This window comes from Balaenoptera ricei, chromosome 9 (assembly GCF_028023285.1).
Source record: "Balaenoptera ricei isolate mBalRic1 chromosome 9, mBalRic1.hap2, whole genome shotgun sequence".
In the NCBI taxonomy this organism is placed as follows: domain Eukaryota; kingdom Metazoa; phylum Chordata; class Mammalia; order Artiodactyla; family Balaenopteridae; genus Balaenoptera; species Balaenoptera ricei.
The window spans coordinates 53176590-53192248 of NC_082647.1; the positions used below are offsets into that span (position 1 = coordinate 53176590).

At 34.5% G+C, this 15659-nt stretch overlaps 1 protein-coding gene across 10 annotated transcripts in view; it reads left to right on the forward strand.

Annotated features, from left to right (window-relative positions):
- Positions 1-15659, forward strand: part of ADAM22 (ADAM metallopeptidase domain 22) — a 245897-nt gene that overhangs the window by 174189 nt on the left and 56049 nt on the right. For all 10 annotated transcript variants that reach the window (XM_059933784.1, XM_059933785.1, XM_059933783.1 and 7 more), the window contains exons 9-15: positions 1666-1740; positions 3674-3745; positions 4558-4724; positions 6186-6270; positions 7287-7377; positions 8889-8940; positions 14841-14940. In XM_059933784.1, coding sequence (XP_059789767.1) covers positions 1666-1740; positions 3674-3745; positions 4558-4724; positions 6186-6270; positions 7287-7377; positions 8889-8940; positions 14841-14940 — 642 coding nt within the window. The remainder of the gene's footprint in view (positions 1-1665; positions 1741-3673; positions 3746-4557; positions 4725-6185; positions 6271-7286; positions 7378-8888; positions 8941-14840; positions 14941-15659) is intronic.

Below are 15659 nucleotides of genomic sequence, written 5' to 3' on the forward strand. Positions count from 1 at the left end.
TCAGTGGATGCAGTTTATGTTATTTCTTGGTTTCCAAAACCAGAATTATAGTCTATTATTTCCTATTAATTTGATGTTTTAAGAGATTTTGAAAAGTAAAGTTTTTTAGAATTTGGGAGTGCATTAGCAATGAAACAAAATCCATGTGGCAGAAATATTTTAGTTTAAATGCAATACTCAAACATTCATGTGTTTTTTTAGGTTTGATTGTATACCCTTATGACAAAAATGGCCCTTGGGCAAGTGAATAAAAAGGTTTATTGAAAAAATAAATGTGTGTCAAAGTATGGCACAAAGGAAAAAGTTAATTTTGCAGATCTTGTTAAAGATTGGGCTATAGACTAACTGCAGAGAACCAAAGGATGTGGCTGCCTTTGTGGCTCTTGACAGTACCATTCATTGGTCATGATTTTGAAGGTAGAGAAAATTTGTGGTTGAACAGACAGATATAGCTGCACTGGGTAACCAAAGACTGCCTGAGAGCTCTCCAAACTATCCTAACGGAGCTCCTATATATCACTTGGGACATCCTCTGAACCCTATCAGCAGAAGGGGCGTGTCTCAAAGCCTGATCTGGAGATTATATAGTAAAAGTGTCAATCATTCCACTCCCTATGTAGAACTCTCAGAGATTCTCAGGAGCTTAAACCATTTGTTATAATCTCCACAATATACTGTTAAATGAAAATAGCCTGATGCAAAAGAGAAGGAGATAAATGGAAGTACAAAATAAAAAATATCTCATATTTGATTTTATATGCATAAATATTTCTGGAAGAAACCAGTAACTGTGCTGTACCCATTGTGGGGGAAGGCGTAACAATTGGTAGATGGGGGACAGAGGTGAGAGGAGAACTTTCATCCTATACCTTTTCATAATTCTTTAATTTTTGAACCATGCAAATTTATTACTCACTCAAAAACTAAGTAAATTGATGAAAATGAAAAAAATACTAAATAAATAAAAGGGGAAATTTTGTTTTATTTCTCCCATATTTAAAATTTTAATTAAAAAATTTTGTTTCAGCTTTATTGAAGTATAATTGACAAATGTAAGATATTTAAAGTATACAGTGGGATGATTTGATATACATTATATTTGTGAAAGGATTCCCCCCATGGATTTAATTAACATATCCATCACCTTATGTATTTCCTTTTTTTTTTTTGGTGAGAGCATTGAAATTCCACTCTATTAGCAAATTTCAACTGTACAATATAGTGTTATCAATGTAAGTGTCCATCAATGGATGAATGGACAAAGAAAATGTGTATATATATATATACACACACACACACACACAGAGACACAATGGAATATTACTCAGCCTTAATAAAGAAGGAAATCCTGTCATTTGCGACAACATGGATGAACCTGGAGGGCATTATGCTAAGTGAAATAAGCCAAACAGAGAAAGACAAATATGGCATCGTATCACCTACATGTAGAATCTAAAAAAAAAAGAAAAACCTCATAGAGACAGAGTAGAAAAGCAGTTGCCAGGGGCTAGGTAGTGGGGGAAACTAGGTAGGGAGAGGTTGGTAAAAGAGTACAAGCTTTCAGCTAAAAAAGGGATAATATCTGAGAATCTAATATGTAACATAAGTTTCCCGTAGCCAGGATCGGAGGCTTATTTATGTGCTATTTCCTTGATTATATTGCAGCTTCGTCGATATCCTCGTAATGTAGAGGAGGAAACCAAATATATTGAACTGATGATTGTGAATGATCATCTCATGGTATGATTTGCTGAATTTTGTGTTGTTTGAACTTGCCTGTGCCTAGGATAAAACTAGTGGGTGCAGAAATATGTTTAGAAGAAAGAAGTCTGTAAAGTTGTAAGTTGGAGAAGGTATTTGTATAAAGAAACATCTCTGTTACCCAGCAACAACCTGTAAGTAGGAAACACTCTTAGGTAAAGCAATTAACAGTATTTTGTGAGGTTCCAAAAATATTTCTGTGACTCATAATGTTAACTCTTTGGATTCAGTTAGTTAATGTAGGGGCTAATATCTTCTCTTACTAAAATCGCAAGGTTAAAAAAAAAAGGGAAACTTCCATTTTATATTGAAAAAGTGAAGCAGCAATAATGTGATTCTTTAGTTTGCAATGTACAGCTTTATCCTAATAAGTGGAAAGCAGTTTTTCTATTTCTGTCTTGCTGTGTAGTAAACCATTTGGAAAGCTTATAAACTTATTTACAAAACAGAAACAGACTCACAGACGTAGAGAATGAACTTATGGTTACCAGGGGAAAAGGGTGGAGGGGAGGGATAGATTGGGAGTTTGGGATTGACATGTACACACTACTATATTTAAAATAGATAACCAACAAGGACCTACTGTATAGCAAAGGGAACTCTGCTCAATATTCTGTAATAACCTAAATGGGAAAAGAATTTGAAAATGAGTAGATACATGTATAGTATAACTGAATCACTTTACTGTACACCCAAAACTAACACAACATTGTTAATCAATATATGCTGCAATATAGAATAAGACTTAAAAAAAAAAAAGAAAAGCTTATATAGCCAAGCAGTGAAGATTTTTAGGATAAAAACCTAGCCAAACTTCCTTTTTTGTTGAGTCAGGTTTTTTTTAATACTCAATTCATGGGCATGTTGTATATTCAGTTCATGAGCATGTTGTATACTCAATTCATGGGCAGAGTTTTAAACTAAAAATATTCAGTGATGCACGTTGCTGAATTTTACTTAATTTCAGGTACACATACATTTTAATTTACTTTGAATTATTTATTTTGGGGAAAATGTGTCATTTATTTAAATATGATTAAACTAATAATATTGATTATTAATTATTAATTAATAATAATTATTATTATTGAGTGCTTCTTCCTTGTTCAGGGTAGGACTAAGTTCTATCTTTCTACCAATTTGATTTCGTGAATGTTACTTTTTCCTGAGATTTTTACAGAATAAAAATAAGTTGCAAGAACACATATTTTAGACATTTTAGGATATCATACATTCAGATGTCTGTAAGTATCTGTAGCAGATAATTCAAATAAAGTGAGCCAGGTATAAAGCAATAGGGAGGGGTGAGGCCTGTGGCAAAAGAGAAGTCACATGGTCTGCCCAACGGGAGAGTCTGCTTCTCAGCCCTTGCCAGTTATTACCATGTTGGAATACTAATTTTGAGTGAAGCCAGAAATCATGATATGTCCTGGTCTTTAAAACAGCATTGAGGCCAAACCAAAAATATATGTTATTCACATCAAGCCTATAAGCCACCTCCTCTTGACCATTAGGACTTTCTTCTCTTTACTGAGTAAGTCTTGTGGAACTTTTTATACTTTTAGCATTATTCCCATTCAGTTTTTCTGGCATTCACCCTACCTTTATTTGTATGTCTTGCAAGTCATCAACAACTTTCGTATGTTTTATCGTTTTGAATAACAATCTTGTGATAAAAAATAAACTTTTGAAATGGATGGAATGGGTGTTTTCTACTTTACCTCAAAGACCTGTGAGGCCTCAAACTTTTAGGAGCGTTGCGTCAGACTACGCAGCATCTAAAGAACTAGGTGTCAACTTGAATTTTTTACAGAAAGCTTTAGAGACCTTTCAATTACACCATATTTCCTCTGCTGAGATGAGTATTTGCTGATGATCTTGAAGTCCTTCACTTGTTTCCTTTTGCTTTCAGTTTAAAAAACATCGGCTTTCAGTGGTACTTACCAATACCTATGCGAAATCTGTGGTGAACATGGCGGATTTAGTAAGTATGAACCCGACTCAATATTGCCACAGAGGAAATTTATCTCCTGATTGCTAATAAATCAGATAATATTCTTATATTTTCACTGCCCTAAATTGCACTTTAGCCAAGGTGTCCTGTTAAGTCCCTGGTAACTTTGCCATGAACTTTATTGACTTTGATACCTGGCTGGGAAAATGATAAAAGGAAGTGGTCAGAGTTACAGCTTTATGCCTGAAGTTTTTTTCCTGTATTTTTCACACTGGAAAAGAAAAGGTTGAGTCGTAGCTCCTAACAAAGATATTCACAGTATACTTCTAGCAATGGAGAAACAGTTGTGCCTTTTCAAAAGAATGCCTGGTGCCATGGGAAAGATGCAACTAAATAATTCTACTGAAACTACTTTCCAAATCTTCCTGACAAGGCAATGCCAGTACCTTCCCTATGAGTTTAATTAGGGCCAACTAGGGTGTACAGAAATTATCTCCTTCGTGAGTGTTCCACTTTTTGCTAGTGTGATTCTTATAGGGTGCCAGAAAATGGACTCTGGGGGAACCTTGAGTAAGGGTGCAAAGATTTGTCAAAAAGCAATATTTTGTTGCTACTAGTACTCTATTCTTTGGGTATGACTTGGTAAACAATTGGACTCTCTGTTACTCAAGGGAAATGCATGTAAGTTAGAAAAACAATTGTCTCCCCTAAAAACAATGGAATTTCTCACATTTAGCTAAAACTCAAGGAGTTTCCATAAAAGGAGCTTTGTAGTCCTGTTCATAAATCAGTTGATTTTTACCACATGTATAGCTGGTGTGTTCATTTTGTTAATATACTAGATATATAAAGACCAACTTAAGACAAGGATAGTATTGGTTGCCATGGAAACCTGGGCGGCTGACAACAAGTTTGCCATATCTGAAAATCCATTGATCACCCTACGTGAGTTTATGAAATACAGGAGGGATTTTATCAAAGAGAGAAGTGATGCAGTTCACCTTTTTTCGTACGTAACTTTTGTAATGATTTATTACTTTTTTTATTCCATGTTGAATACTCTATTACTTGTGGGTGAGATGTATTCTTTCTACTGCATAATGCAATTAGGATTTTATGTGGCAGATATATTTGAAAGAAGTTTTAAAGTACAGATTGAAACTGTCACGAATATGCAATAGATTTAATTTTGAGTTATTTTATTATTGCATGTACATTTCATGTAATTTTTTTCAAGAGATTTAATCAGAGCATTTACTGAATGAAAGTACTATTAATTCTCATAAAGAGTATTCTTAACAACAGATTAATTATTATATATTCTTTAAAGTTGCTGTCTTTTAAATGTCAATGTTATCTTTGTTTTTGGTCTAAGGGGAGAGCTTAGTATACCTAGGGTACATTTTATTTTTTATTTTTTCTTACTCTTATGGTTTTTCTGGGGGGGTAACCTGCATATTTGATGTAAGAGCAAATCATAAGTTGCAGCAATTTAAAAACATACCATCTAAAGCCAGAGCTGTTGAAGAAAGTTACAAATGGAAGTAAAAGAGTATTTTTGAGGTAACTTTTTATTTTACACAATTCCAAATTTACAGAAAAGTTGCAAGAATAATACAAGGAAATACCATATGCCCTTTCGCCAGATTCATCAATTGTTAACATTGTATCCCATTTGTTTTATGATTTTCTTCTTTCTATCCTTCTTCCTTCCTTCCATCTATCTATCTATCAGTGTCTTTTTTTGTTTTTTTTCCTGAACTATTTGAGAGTAAGTTGGAGACATTTACTTACTGGGCCTTTACTATTAAATACATATATATATATTCCCTAAGAATAAAGACATTCTCTTATATAACCACAGTAAACTATCAAAACCAGAAAATTTAACATTGGTACAATGTTTTTATCTAACCCACTGTCTATATTCAGATTTCACCAATTGTTTCAATAATGTTTTATAGCTACCCCCCAACCCTTGCCCAAATCCAGGATCCAATCCAGTATCACACATTACATTTAATTGTCATGTCTCTTTACTTTCCTTTAATCTGAAATATTTCCTCAGCCTTTCTTTGTCTCTTTTGAGGTTAACATTTTTGAAGAGTATAGGCCAGTTATTTTATAGAATGTTCCTCATTGTGAGAATGTCTGATGTTTTCTCACTATGAGATTCAAGTTATATGCATTTTTGATGGAAATACCATGCAAGTGTACCTCATGTTAGAGATCCTTTTTTCATAGGTATAGTTCTATTTAAGATATTTATTGATCACGTGGGGAAACATTCCTCAGAAACCTTTCCCTTTGGTTATGCGTGCAAACAATTTTCATATTCCTCCCTTACCTCAGGAGTATATAGTAGAGAAATGTATGTGCATTGAGAAATAAGTGTGGTAAATTAACAATGAGAGGTGCTATGATATGTGGGCTGTGAGTAGTAAGCCTTTTTCCTTTCCTTTTCTGAAAGGGGAAGTCAATTTGAGAGTAGCCGGAGCGGGGCAGCGTATATTGGCGGGATTTGCTCGTTGCTGAAAGGAGGAGGCGTGAATGAAGTAGGTGTGAACATCTGTAAGATACAAAGTGATATGATGGCTGATGATGTTTTCCTAATATTTAAGGGACAGTTTCTCAGTATTCCACATACTCCAGATATTGTTATTTTATTAACAACCAACATGGTTAGTGCCAGAGGCCAGAATAGGGAAATAAGGAAAGATAATATTGGATAATTCTGTTCATGTTCTACTTAGAATAATTTCCAGGTTTAGCTATATACAGATTATATAGAGAAAATCTTTACCTTTACCTTTATTGAAAATAGGCCCTATTTATCACGTTGACTGTTTTTGCAGAGAATTGAGTAATTCCCTGAAGCACTGGGTTACTACTTAATAACTCAATTGAAAATTTTCTTCCTCAATATTTGGCAAATTTTTGGAGGAAAAAACAGACTAGGTTTTCCAAAGGGTTACTTCTACCCCTAGGGCACTAAACCTGATGGAAGTCATCTAAAAGAAAAATACCTGAATCTTTGGGAGGCTGCATATCGAAAAAGTATCCCTAGGTCTTTTCAAGTTTCTTGTGGCCAAAGATCATCACCATTTCCTATGACTCATACCATTCTGAAGCCAAGTTCTATTCAGTTTGTGGATTTTAGGAGTGCTAGTGGACACACAAGGATGAAAAAGTTCCAAATAAATTACACATTTATTTTTATTTTCTCTTATCTGAAAGACTGGCTTAACTGTGGTAACAAGTATTCAGTTTTTCAGGAGTGTCACTGGTGAAACTTGCGCTCAAAATTAGGTGTAAGTTTCCAAATCCGAAAGTCGATGATTCCCTGGCTTCTAGTCTTCTCTGTAAGACTTAGTCAAACATGGATTTATTTCTTACCACTTCTTCCCAAATGCTTAGTAGTTCAGCACTAGCTATTATGTGTTTAACCTCTGCTAAATAAGATGCTTAGAAATTACTTATTTTCAATTATATTGTGACATTTTCTCTGGCCCATCTTAAATAAAAAATAATTTGCATTTGCAAGTATTTTATTTTTGTTTTTGTCTTTCAGTTTGGGAAAACGGATTTAATGGCAGTTACGCTTGCCCAGTCGTTAGCCCATAATATTGGTATTATCTCAGACAAAAGAAAGTTAGCAAGTGGTAAGTTTAAGTACATGTGTGGTTTAGTTGTATTTAAAGTAGACTATCTGAAAAATATTTTAGAGAATGAAATTCTTTAATTCAGTTGATTGATCAAAAGAGTTTAAGTGATAATATAAAGATATCCAGGACCCCAAATTTTTTTTTTCCAAAAGTAATACAAATGTTAATATTTACATTACAGATGAATTTCCTCCATGTATAATAAACATTTAAAGCCAGGTGATGTTAAATTCACAGTTGAATTTAATCTAAAAAAGGACATAAATTCAGTTTGGTAATTTTAAATGGTCTGGGCATATAGGTTTAAGGCATACTGTTGTTGTTTTTTTTCTGTATTTTTGTACCATATAAGTCATTTGCTTTTCAGGTTTATTATTTATTGACTATCTCCTGTGCTAGAATGTGAGCTTCCTGAAGAAAGGGCCCTTTATTTTGATTAGTTAATGTGTCCCAGTGCTAAGAACAGAGCCTGACATGTAGGAGGTGTTCAAACCAGTGTCGTTGAATGAATAAACTTAGAAGTAAATTGCATTAAGTTCACAAGGTAGGTTATAGAGGTGGGTCTGTGTGACTCCAAAACCCAAGCATTTCCACTAAGCCTATGCTAATATAAGTTATTCATAAGGCATACTATTTTATTACAGTTTATTTAAAACATCTTTTAGTATTGCCACAGAGGTAGAATTTGCCTGCCAGGATCAGACCTGATAAAGGGCTTAATACAATATGGGCCTAGTAAAATATGCTAGGTTTAGCATCTGTGATGAATATATTTTCCCAAGTAGGTAAAGTTACTTTACCAGGAATGGTTTAAACACTATATATTTGGAGTAAGTTGATTATAATCATATTTACTGTATTATTTTAGTAACAAATATTATAAATATGATTGTTTATATTAACTAGAACTATTACCATTTATGTAGTACCCATTATATAACAGATAATTGAATGCCAGAATTATATACATCTAGATGCTCATTTAATCCTCAAGATAATCCTGCAAGATATTCATTATCAGCTCCCATTTTACAGATAAAGTGACTAGATCTTAAAAGGGTAATGTCTCCAAGATTACACATATATTAAGTGGCATACCCAGATTTTGAACCTAGGTATTTCTGATTCTGAGGCCCTTTTGCTTAACCAATATACTATACTGCCTGCTACCAGAAGCCTTGGGTGCAGAGGTTTTAAAAGTGGATGAGAAATTGTTAGAATTCCCATAAAGGCCTATGAAACCAGAATCCTGTAGTGGTGCATCACTATTTCATTGGTATTTGATTGTTAAGCCATTTTAAGTGAGTGCTTTAAAAATATGGCCACTTGTTAAAATATGAAAAGATTTTATTTTAGTAAAAATTATATAATCTCGATAGGGTCAAAGTACAATAGATTTTTGTTGTTATGCATTGCATAAAACAGAACATATACTTTTTAAAATAGGAGCTACTCTAATGCACCTGTTTTCACTTTGTAACAAGGCATGTGTATTCATTTTCTCTTAGGTGAGTGTAAATGTGAGGACACGTGGTCTGGATGCATAATGGGAGACACTGGGTGAGCCACTTCTATTTAAAAATAACTCACTGTTCCTTTCTCTGCTGTGCTGTTGTCTTCTTAGGAGGATGACACTCAATAACTTAGTGCCTGGAACCTTATGTGCCTGGAACCTTACCACAGGCATTTAAAATCAGAAGTAGATATTCTCAGTGGCTCTGTAGGGAATATATTTTCACAAAATAGTCTCTTATTTATGAAAACAATTGCTATCCTTTAAGCTAGTAGGTCAAAGATTTTTTTTGGCTGGGGGAATTTGAAATGTGGTGAGTCAGGGGCATGCAGGATATATGATTCCACCAACTTCAGGTAAGTATAATAATTTTTTTAAAGAATTTCTTTCTTTTTTAAAAAATTGATTGAAGTATAGTTGATTTACAGTGTTGCATTAATTTCTGCTGTACAGCAAAGTGATTCAGGTATACATACATATATACATTCTTTTTCATATTTTTTCCATTGTGGTTTATTACAGGATATTGAATATAGTTCTCTTTGCTATACAGTAGGACCTTGTTGTTTATCCATTCTACATATAATAGTTTGCATCTGCTAATCCCAAACTCCCAATCCATCCCTCCTCCATCCCCCTACCCCCGGCAACCCCAAGTCTGTTCTCTATGTCTGTGAGTCTGTTTCTGTTTTGTAGATAAGTTCATTTGTGTCATATTTTAGATTCCACATATAAGTGGTATTATATGGTATTTGTCTGTATCTTTCTGAGTTACTTCACTCAGAATGATAATCTCTAGTTGCATCCATGTTGCGGCAAATGGCATTATTTCGTTCTTTTTAATGGCTGAATAGTATTCCATTGTATATATTACCACATCTTCTTTATCTGTTCATCTGTTGATGGACATTTAGGTTGTTTCCATGTCTTGGCTATTGTAAATAGTGCTGCTGTGAACATTGGGGGGCATGTTTCTTTCTGAATTATAGTTTTGTCTGGATATACGCCCAGGAGTGGGATTGCTGGATCATATGGTAATTCTATTTTTAGTTTATTGAGGAACCTCCATAATGTTTTCCAGAGTGGCTGCACCCATCAACAGTGTAGGAGGGTTCCCTTTTCTCCACACCCTCTCCAGCATTTGTTATTCGTAAATTTTTTAAAGATGGCCATTTTGACCAGTGTGAGGTGGTACCTTGTTGTAGTTTGATCAAAGACTTTTTAGCCTTGAATTTAGGCTAGAAATGTAAGAAATGAGCAACAACTTTGTTCTTGAAGGCTTACTTTCTAATTCCCTTTCCTTTTATCTTCTTCTATTCTAATTAAACGAGTTATAAACAGAAATGTGTCTCAAAAACAAAAACAAGAAGAGAGCCCTGATGAGTAGTTTTCTCAGATTTCCAGCAGCCTTCTACCTTATGTAGAAGCCTATGGTGTAAATGCTCCCACAGTGGCTGATTTCAAGCTACTGGTGGGAATTAAGAGTGGGAAGTGGTATGCTCAGTCCATCTCCTAAGAAAAGTTTTCATTTTTATACTGTCATACCCTTGACACATTATCAGGCATCAATCTTTTATTCTTTCTAAATAAATTTTACAACCATCCCTTTCATGCCAAGCTTATCATTACCACCTTACTTTAAACTTTTATCGTCTCGTGCCCTTATTATTTTGATAACATTCCAGCTACTCACACAGCTTTCAGGCTCCCTCTCTCCCCTCCTGAACTCCACTTCCATCATAATTGAAAGGTATAAAGAATAAAAGAGTATACACTTGTATACGATCACCTAGATAAAAACAAAACAAGACACTGTCTGCATAGTTAAATCCCGCTGTGTTCTCTCTTATCGGTTCCCAACCCCGGCTAAGGTAAACACCATCTTGAATTTGGTTTATATCATTCACAGGTCAAATTTGGTTTATATGATTCACAGGTCATTTTTTATACTTTTACTGTATATGTGTGTGTGTGTTGGAGTAATATATAACATGGCTTTGCATGTTTTCAGTTTATATGAAAGGCGTCATACTATATGTATTTTTCTGTGACTTACTTTCTTGATCAGCTTTATGTTTGTGGGGTTCATCCGTGCTGATGTACATATATATATATATATATATATATATACAGCTCTAGTTCATTGAATGTGTACAGCACAATTTCTCCATTCTTCTTTTTTTTTTTTAATTTTTTTTTAACTTTATTTATTTATTTTTGGCTGTGTTGGGTCTTCGTTTCTGTGCGAGGGCTTTCTCTAGTTGCGGCAAGCGGGGACTCTTCATCGCGGTGCGCGGGCCTCTCACTATCGTGGCCTCTCTTGTTGCAGAGCCCAGGCTCCAGACGCGCAGGCTCAGTAGTTGTGGCTCACGGGCCTAGTTGCTCCGTGGCATGTGGAATCTTCCCAGACCAGGGCTCGAACCCGTGTCCCCTGCATTGGCAGGCAGATTCTCGACCACTGCGCCACCAGGGAAGCCCTCCATTCTTCTTTTAATGACCATGAATTTTTATGTCAAACACATGAATCATGCCATTTTCCTGCTCAGAACTTTTGTGTCTCCATTGTGTAAAGAATAAGGTTCACATTCCTTCCTTCAGTATTTAGAGGTCCATAATCTTTCTTCATACTCATTTGCAATCTCATTTTCTGCTACTATTTATGTGGTTTGTTTACCATGATTGTATATGGGTTTCCAGCTTTTCTGATTTGTTAACTGTAATCCTACGTGGATGTTCAGCCTCTGACAAATATGCTCATCATAATTGTACATGAATTTCCAGCCTCTTTTGATTTCTTTAATATATTCTCTTCATCTGGAATTCTCAGTATTTTTTCTATCTAACCACATTTCTAACCACTTGAGATTTATTATAATTTTTAACTCCTGCATTATAATTTGATTCTGTATGTCTTTGTTTCCTCTCACCAATTAGTTGTAAATTTTTTAGGATTATATATTGCACTAATTTTTATTTTTGTCAGATCTCACACCATACTCTCTTGTACAGAGTTGTTTTTCAATAAATATGTATTCATTGTATTTGAAATGTGAACTCCCAGCATATGCATGACAAGAAGAATAGATGATGGAGGGAATGTACATGCAAATATTTTTCAAAATATCTTTGGACTTTTTGTGTTTAAAATATTTTTCAAAATATCTTTGGACTTTTTGCTTAGTATTAAGAAGAAATGATAAAAGTCTTTGTAGTTGTAATTTTCTAACAATTACTAAATTCCATGCTAGAGGTTCTTGTTTTTTAATCTTGTCTGATTATTCTGATTAACTAAAAGAATTATATAGACAATCTGCTTAGCACTAAGCATAATATGCAGCAAAATCAATGGCTACACTGGAATATGCATAGCTCTTTGCATTAGAACTCCTTACATCAAATAGTTGCATACAAGAGGAAAGCTCTTTACATAAAACATTGTCTGGTACGATGCCAGATATCATTTGATCTGTGCCAAACATCACCTATCAGCACTAATTATGGACATATATTTCCCATGGGTACATTCCCTCCCATTTCTACTTTCTGAAGTTCCTCTGTACTGTTAAATGTTGGAAAGCATTGTTGAAACGAAGACTGTCGGTCCTATTTAAAGGTATAAGAATTAAAAATGTAAGAATGCAATGAATAGATGTTACCCTGCAAAAAAGAAGCTTTGGGGCCAAGCTTAGGGAGAGAAATGGTATCTGCTTTCAGGTATTGGAAGGGCCATGGTATGGTAAAGAATTAGTCTCATTTGATATACTTAACAATACAGGACTGTGTGTGGCTGTTATAGGAAGTCAGATGTGGCATAGGGAAGGTAAGCACAATGTACAGATTTCAACTCTTCATGTGTAAAAAGAGCTTCCCTATCTGGGAAGAGTTTCTTGTCACTACTGGAGAGCAGACTGAGCTCCCACCTGTGCAGTGGGCAGGAGGCTGGGCTAACCTGAACCCCCTGATGGTGCCTTTGCAGGGCAGGGGCTGAACTAGACTTTGACTTCTAAGGGTCCAGCACTGAAAATCAGTGACTTTCTTCTTTAGCAATAGAGAACCACCTCCGATTTTGACCAGTAGAATAAAGAGGGAACTTGAAGAAATTCCTGTTTAAATTCCATAATCCTGACAGGGATATATACAATGGATTATAGATAAGGCGATAAAAACATTGGCTGAAGTGTAGGCACTGAAAAGCAAAAAGGGAGTAATATATGTAAGAAAATTTTAAAATAATAAAGTTTATGACTTATTAGGAAAATGAAGTGAAGGAAGTAAAGTAGTTCAGACAGTTTAAACCCAAGACAACTTTATTTGGAGAGTTTGGCATGAAATACTTGGTAAATGAGTTTAGGGTAAATAATCGTAAATTCCATTAGTCAGTTCACTTAAGCATTAATCGTTACGCTAGGAAGAAGAAAGCATATAAACAGACAGGCTAGTGGGAGAGACTTTTATAAAAACTATACATTCGTATCTTAATTGTGTTTTCGCTTTTATAAAAAGCTCAATGTAAAATAAATTTTGAAAAATACAGAAAATAAAATTTGTATCACCTCTTTTCTCACCATTGGGTGATAACTGTGGTTAATGTTAAAATACTGCTGCTTAAATCTAGCAGTTTTGGGACTTCGCTAGCGGTCCAGTGGTTAGGACTCCGCGCTTCCACTGTACAGGGCATGGGTTCGATCCCTGGTCAGGAACTAAGATCCTGCATGCCGCGTGGCGCGGCTAAAAAATAAAATAAAATAAATCCAGTAGTTTGGTATTTTTTCTCTTTACATGTTTACTGTTTTATAAAATTTGGATTATGTTGGATTATGTTGGATATGACTGTTTATTCATTTTTTACTTACTTTACTATAGTCAGCATTTTTCTGAGTCTTCATTCTTTAACACTACCATGATTATTAATAACTACATGGTATTCTATTTTATTAATATATCACAGTTTAGTTAACAGTTTTCTACTATTGAACATTTAGATTATTTTCATGTTATTTGCTACTATAAATTGTGCCACCATAAATATCTTTATTCAGACATCTCTGCACACATAGCAAATCAATTCCTCAAGAAAAATTTCTGAAAGTAAAATTACTAGATTTAAGGATATTTCACATTCTGAAGATTCTTAATGCATAGTTCCAAATTGCTCTATTGCGAAGTTTCTTTTTCTATTGACCCTTGATTATTTTGGGGGGTATAATTTTTTTGTGTGTGTGTGTGTTTTGAAACAGTCTGAAACTTGAAGAGTTAGAAGAATAGTTACAAAGAACCTTTTTGTCTCTGAATTGTAAGTTTTTACATGGTGCCTATCACCTCCAAATACCTAACTTTATGTGCATTTCTGCAAACAAAGGCATCTTCCTATAGGACCACAATACAACCAAGAAAATCATCTAATTCTTAGCCCTCATTCAAGATCAGCCCTGTGTTTCTACAATGTCATTTTAGCAAACGCTTCAGAATCAGGCATCACAGTCAGTTTTTGGTCTCTTCAATCTGGAACAATTCCTCAGTCTTTCTTTTACTGTCATGACTTTGACATGTTCGGAGATTATAGGTCAGTTATTTTGCAGAATGCCCTGCAGTTTGGGTTCCAGCCCAGGTTTAATATTTAGGAAAAACTCATTGTGAAATAAATTATTTCTAACTCTCTTTGATGGAAATTACAGGTACTATAGGTGTGTTTCCTTTGAATGGATATGCAGATAATGAGCAAACCGTAGTTACTATTAGTCACCTAATGAAGAATTTAGAAATGTGCTTATTGAATAAACTCTTACAGATTGAATGCAAATGTTATACATAAGTGGAATTTATTATTTATTTATTCTTTTATTTTTAGGAATAATGTACAGTGTTAACAATGTTCAGTTTTAAGACTAATCTACAAACAAGGGGGACTAAAATTGTACCCAGCTATTGCTTTTCTTCTCTTTTATAGCTATTATCTTCCTAAAAAGTTCACCCAATGTAGTATTGAAGAGTATCATGACTTCCTGAATAGTGGAGGTGGTGCCTGCCTTTTCAACAAACCTTCTAAGGTAATAAGTGTGATCAGAGTTATTAGTTATTAATCTTTCTAAAGTATTGTAAACACAAATTTTCATTCATTGTGTCTTATAAAAGAAAGCTTTTCAACTTAGCTTATATATACACATTCTAGATATACTAAATATCTGCATTTCTAAGTTGAATTAATCTTGGGCATTTGGGGTTATTCTGATGGGAATAAAAAGCAGGTAGAAATTAGTTTTGCTTTCTGAAAAATGTCCATTTTCTTTTTATATGGCCCAATGAGGATTCAGGGTTAGCTTACAAAAATGGTTTCACTTTGCCTTTCTTTTTCATTTTCTTGATGCATTCCCCCTCCCCTGCCTTTAGATACTGAATCACAATTCATACTGGTAGAAAAGGAGGCCTGTCTCCCCTCTTTACTCCCCACCACTGCCTTTCAGAATGAGCAGTACGATCAAAATTATAATACTTCTCAATACAAAAACTAAGTCTGCTAAAAAGGAGAAGGTCTGTACTTAGACTTTGTCAGAGACTTTTATAGCTTGCAGAGCATCCTCTGGCTACTGACTAGAAAGCAGGTCTTCTTCATACATTTGGAAGACTTCCCATGTTAAAGAAGAGTGTTTTGTCCTTGGTAATTATGTGAACTATGAAGTGCTTCCCTACATCACAGTGATACGTGGCATTGCCTTCGTAATCATTTACCTGGTTTCATTCTCTGTTCACTCCAGTGAAATTTAGGAAA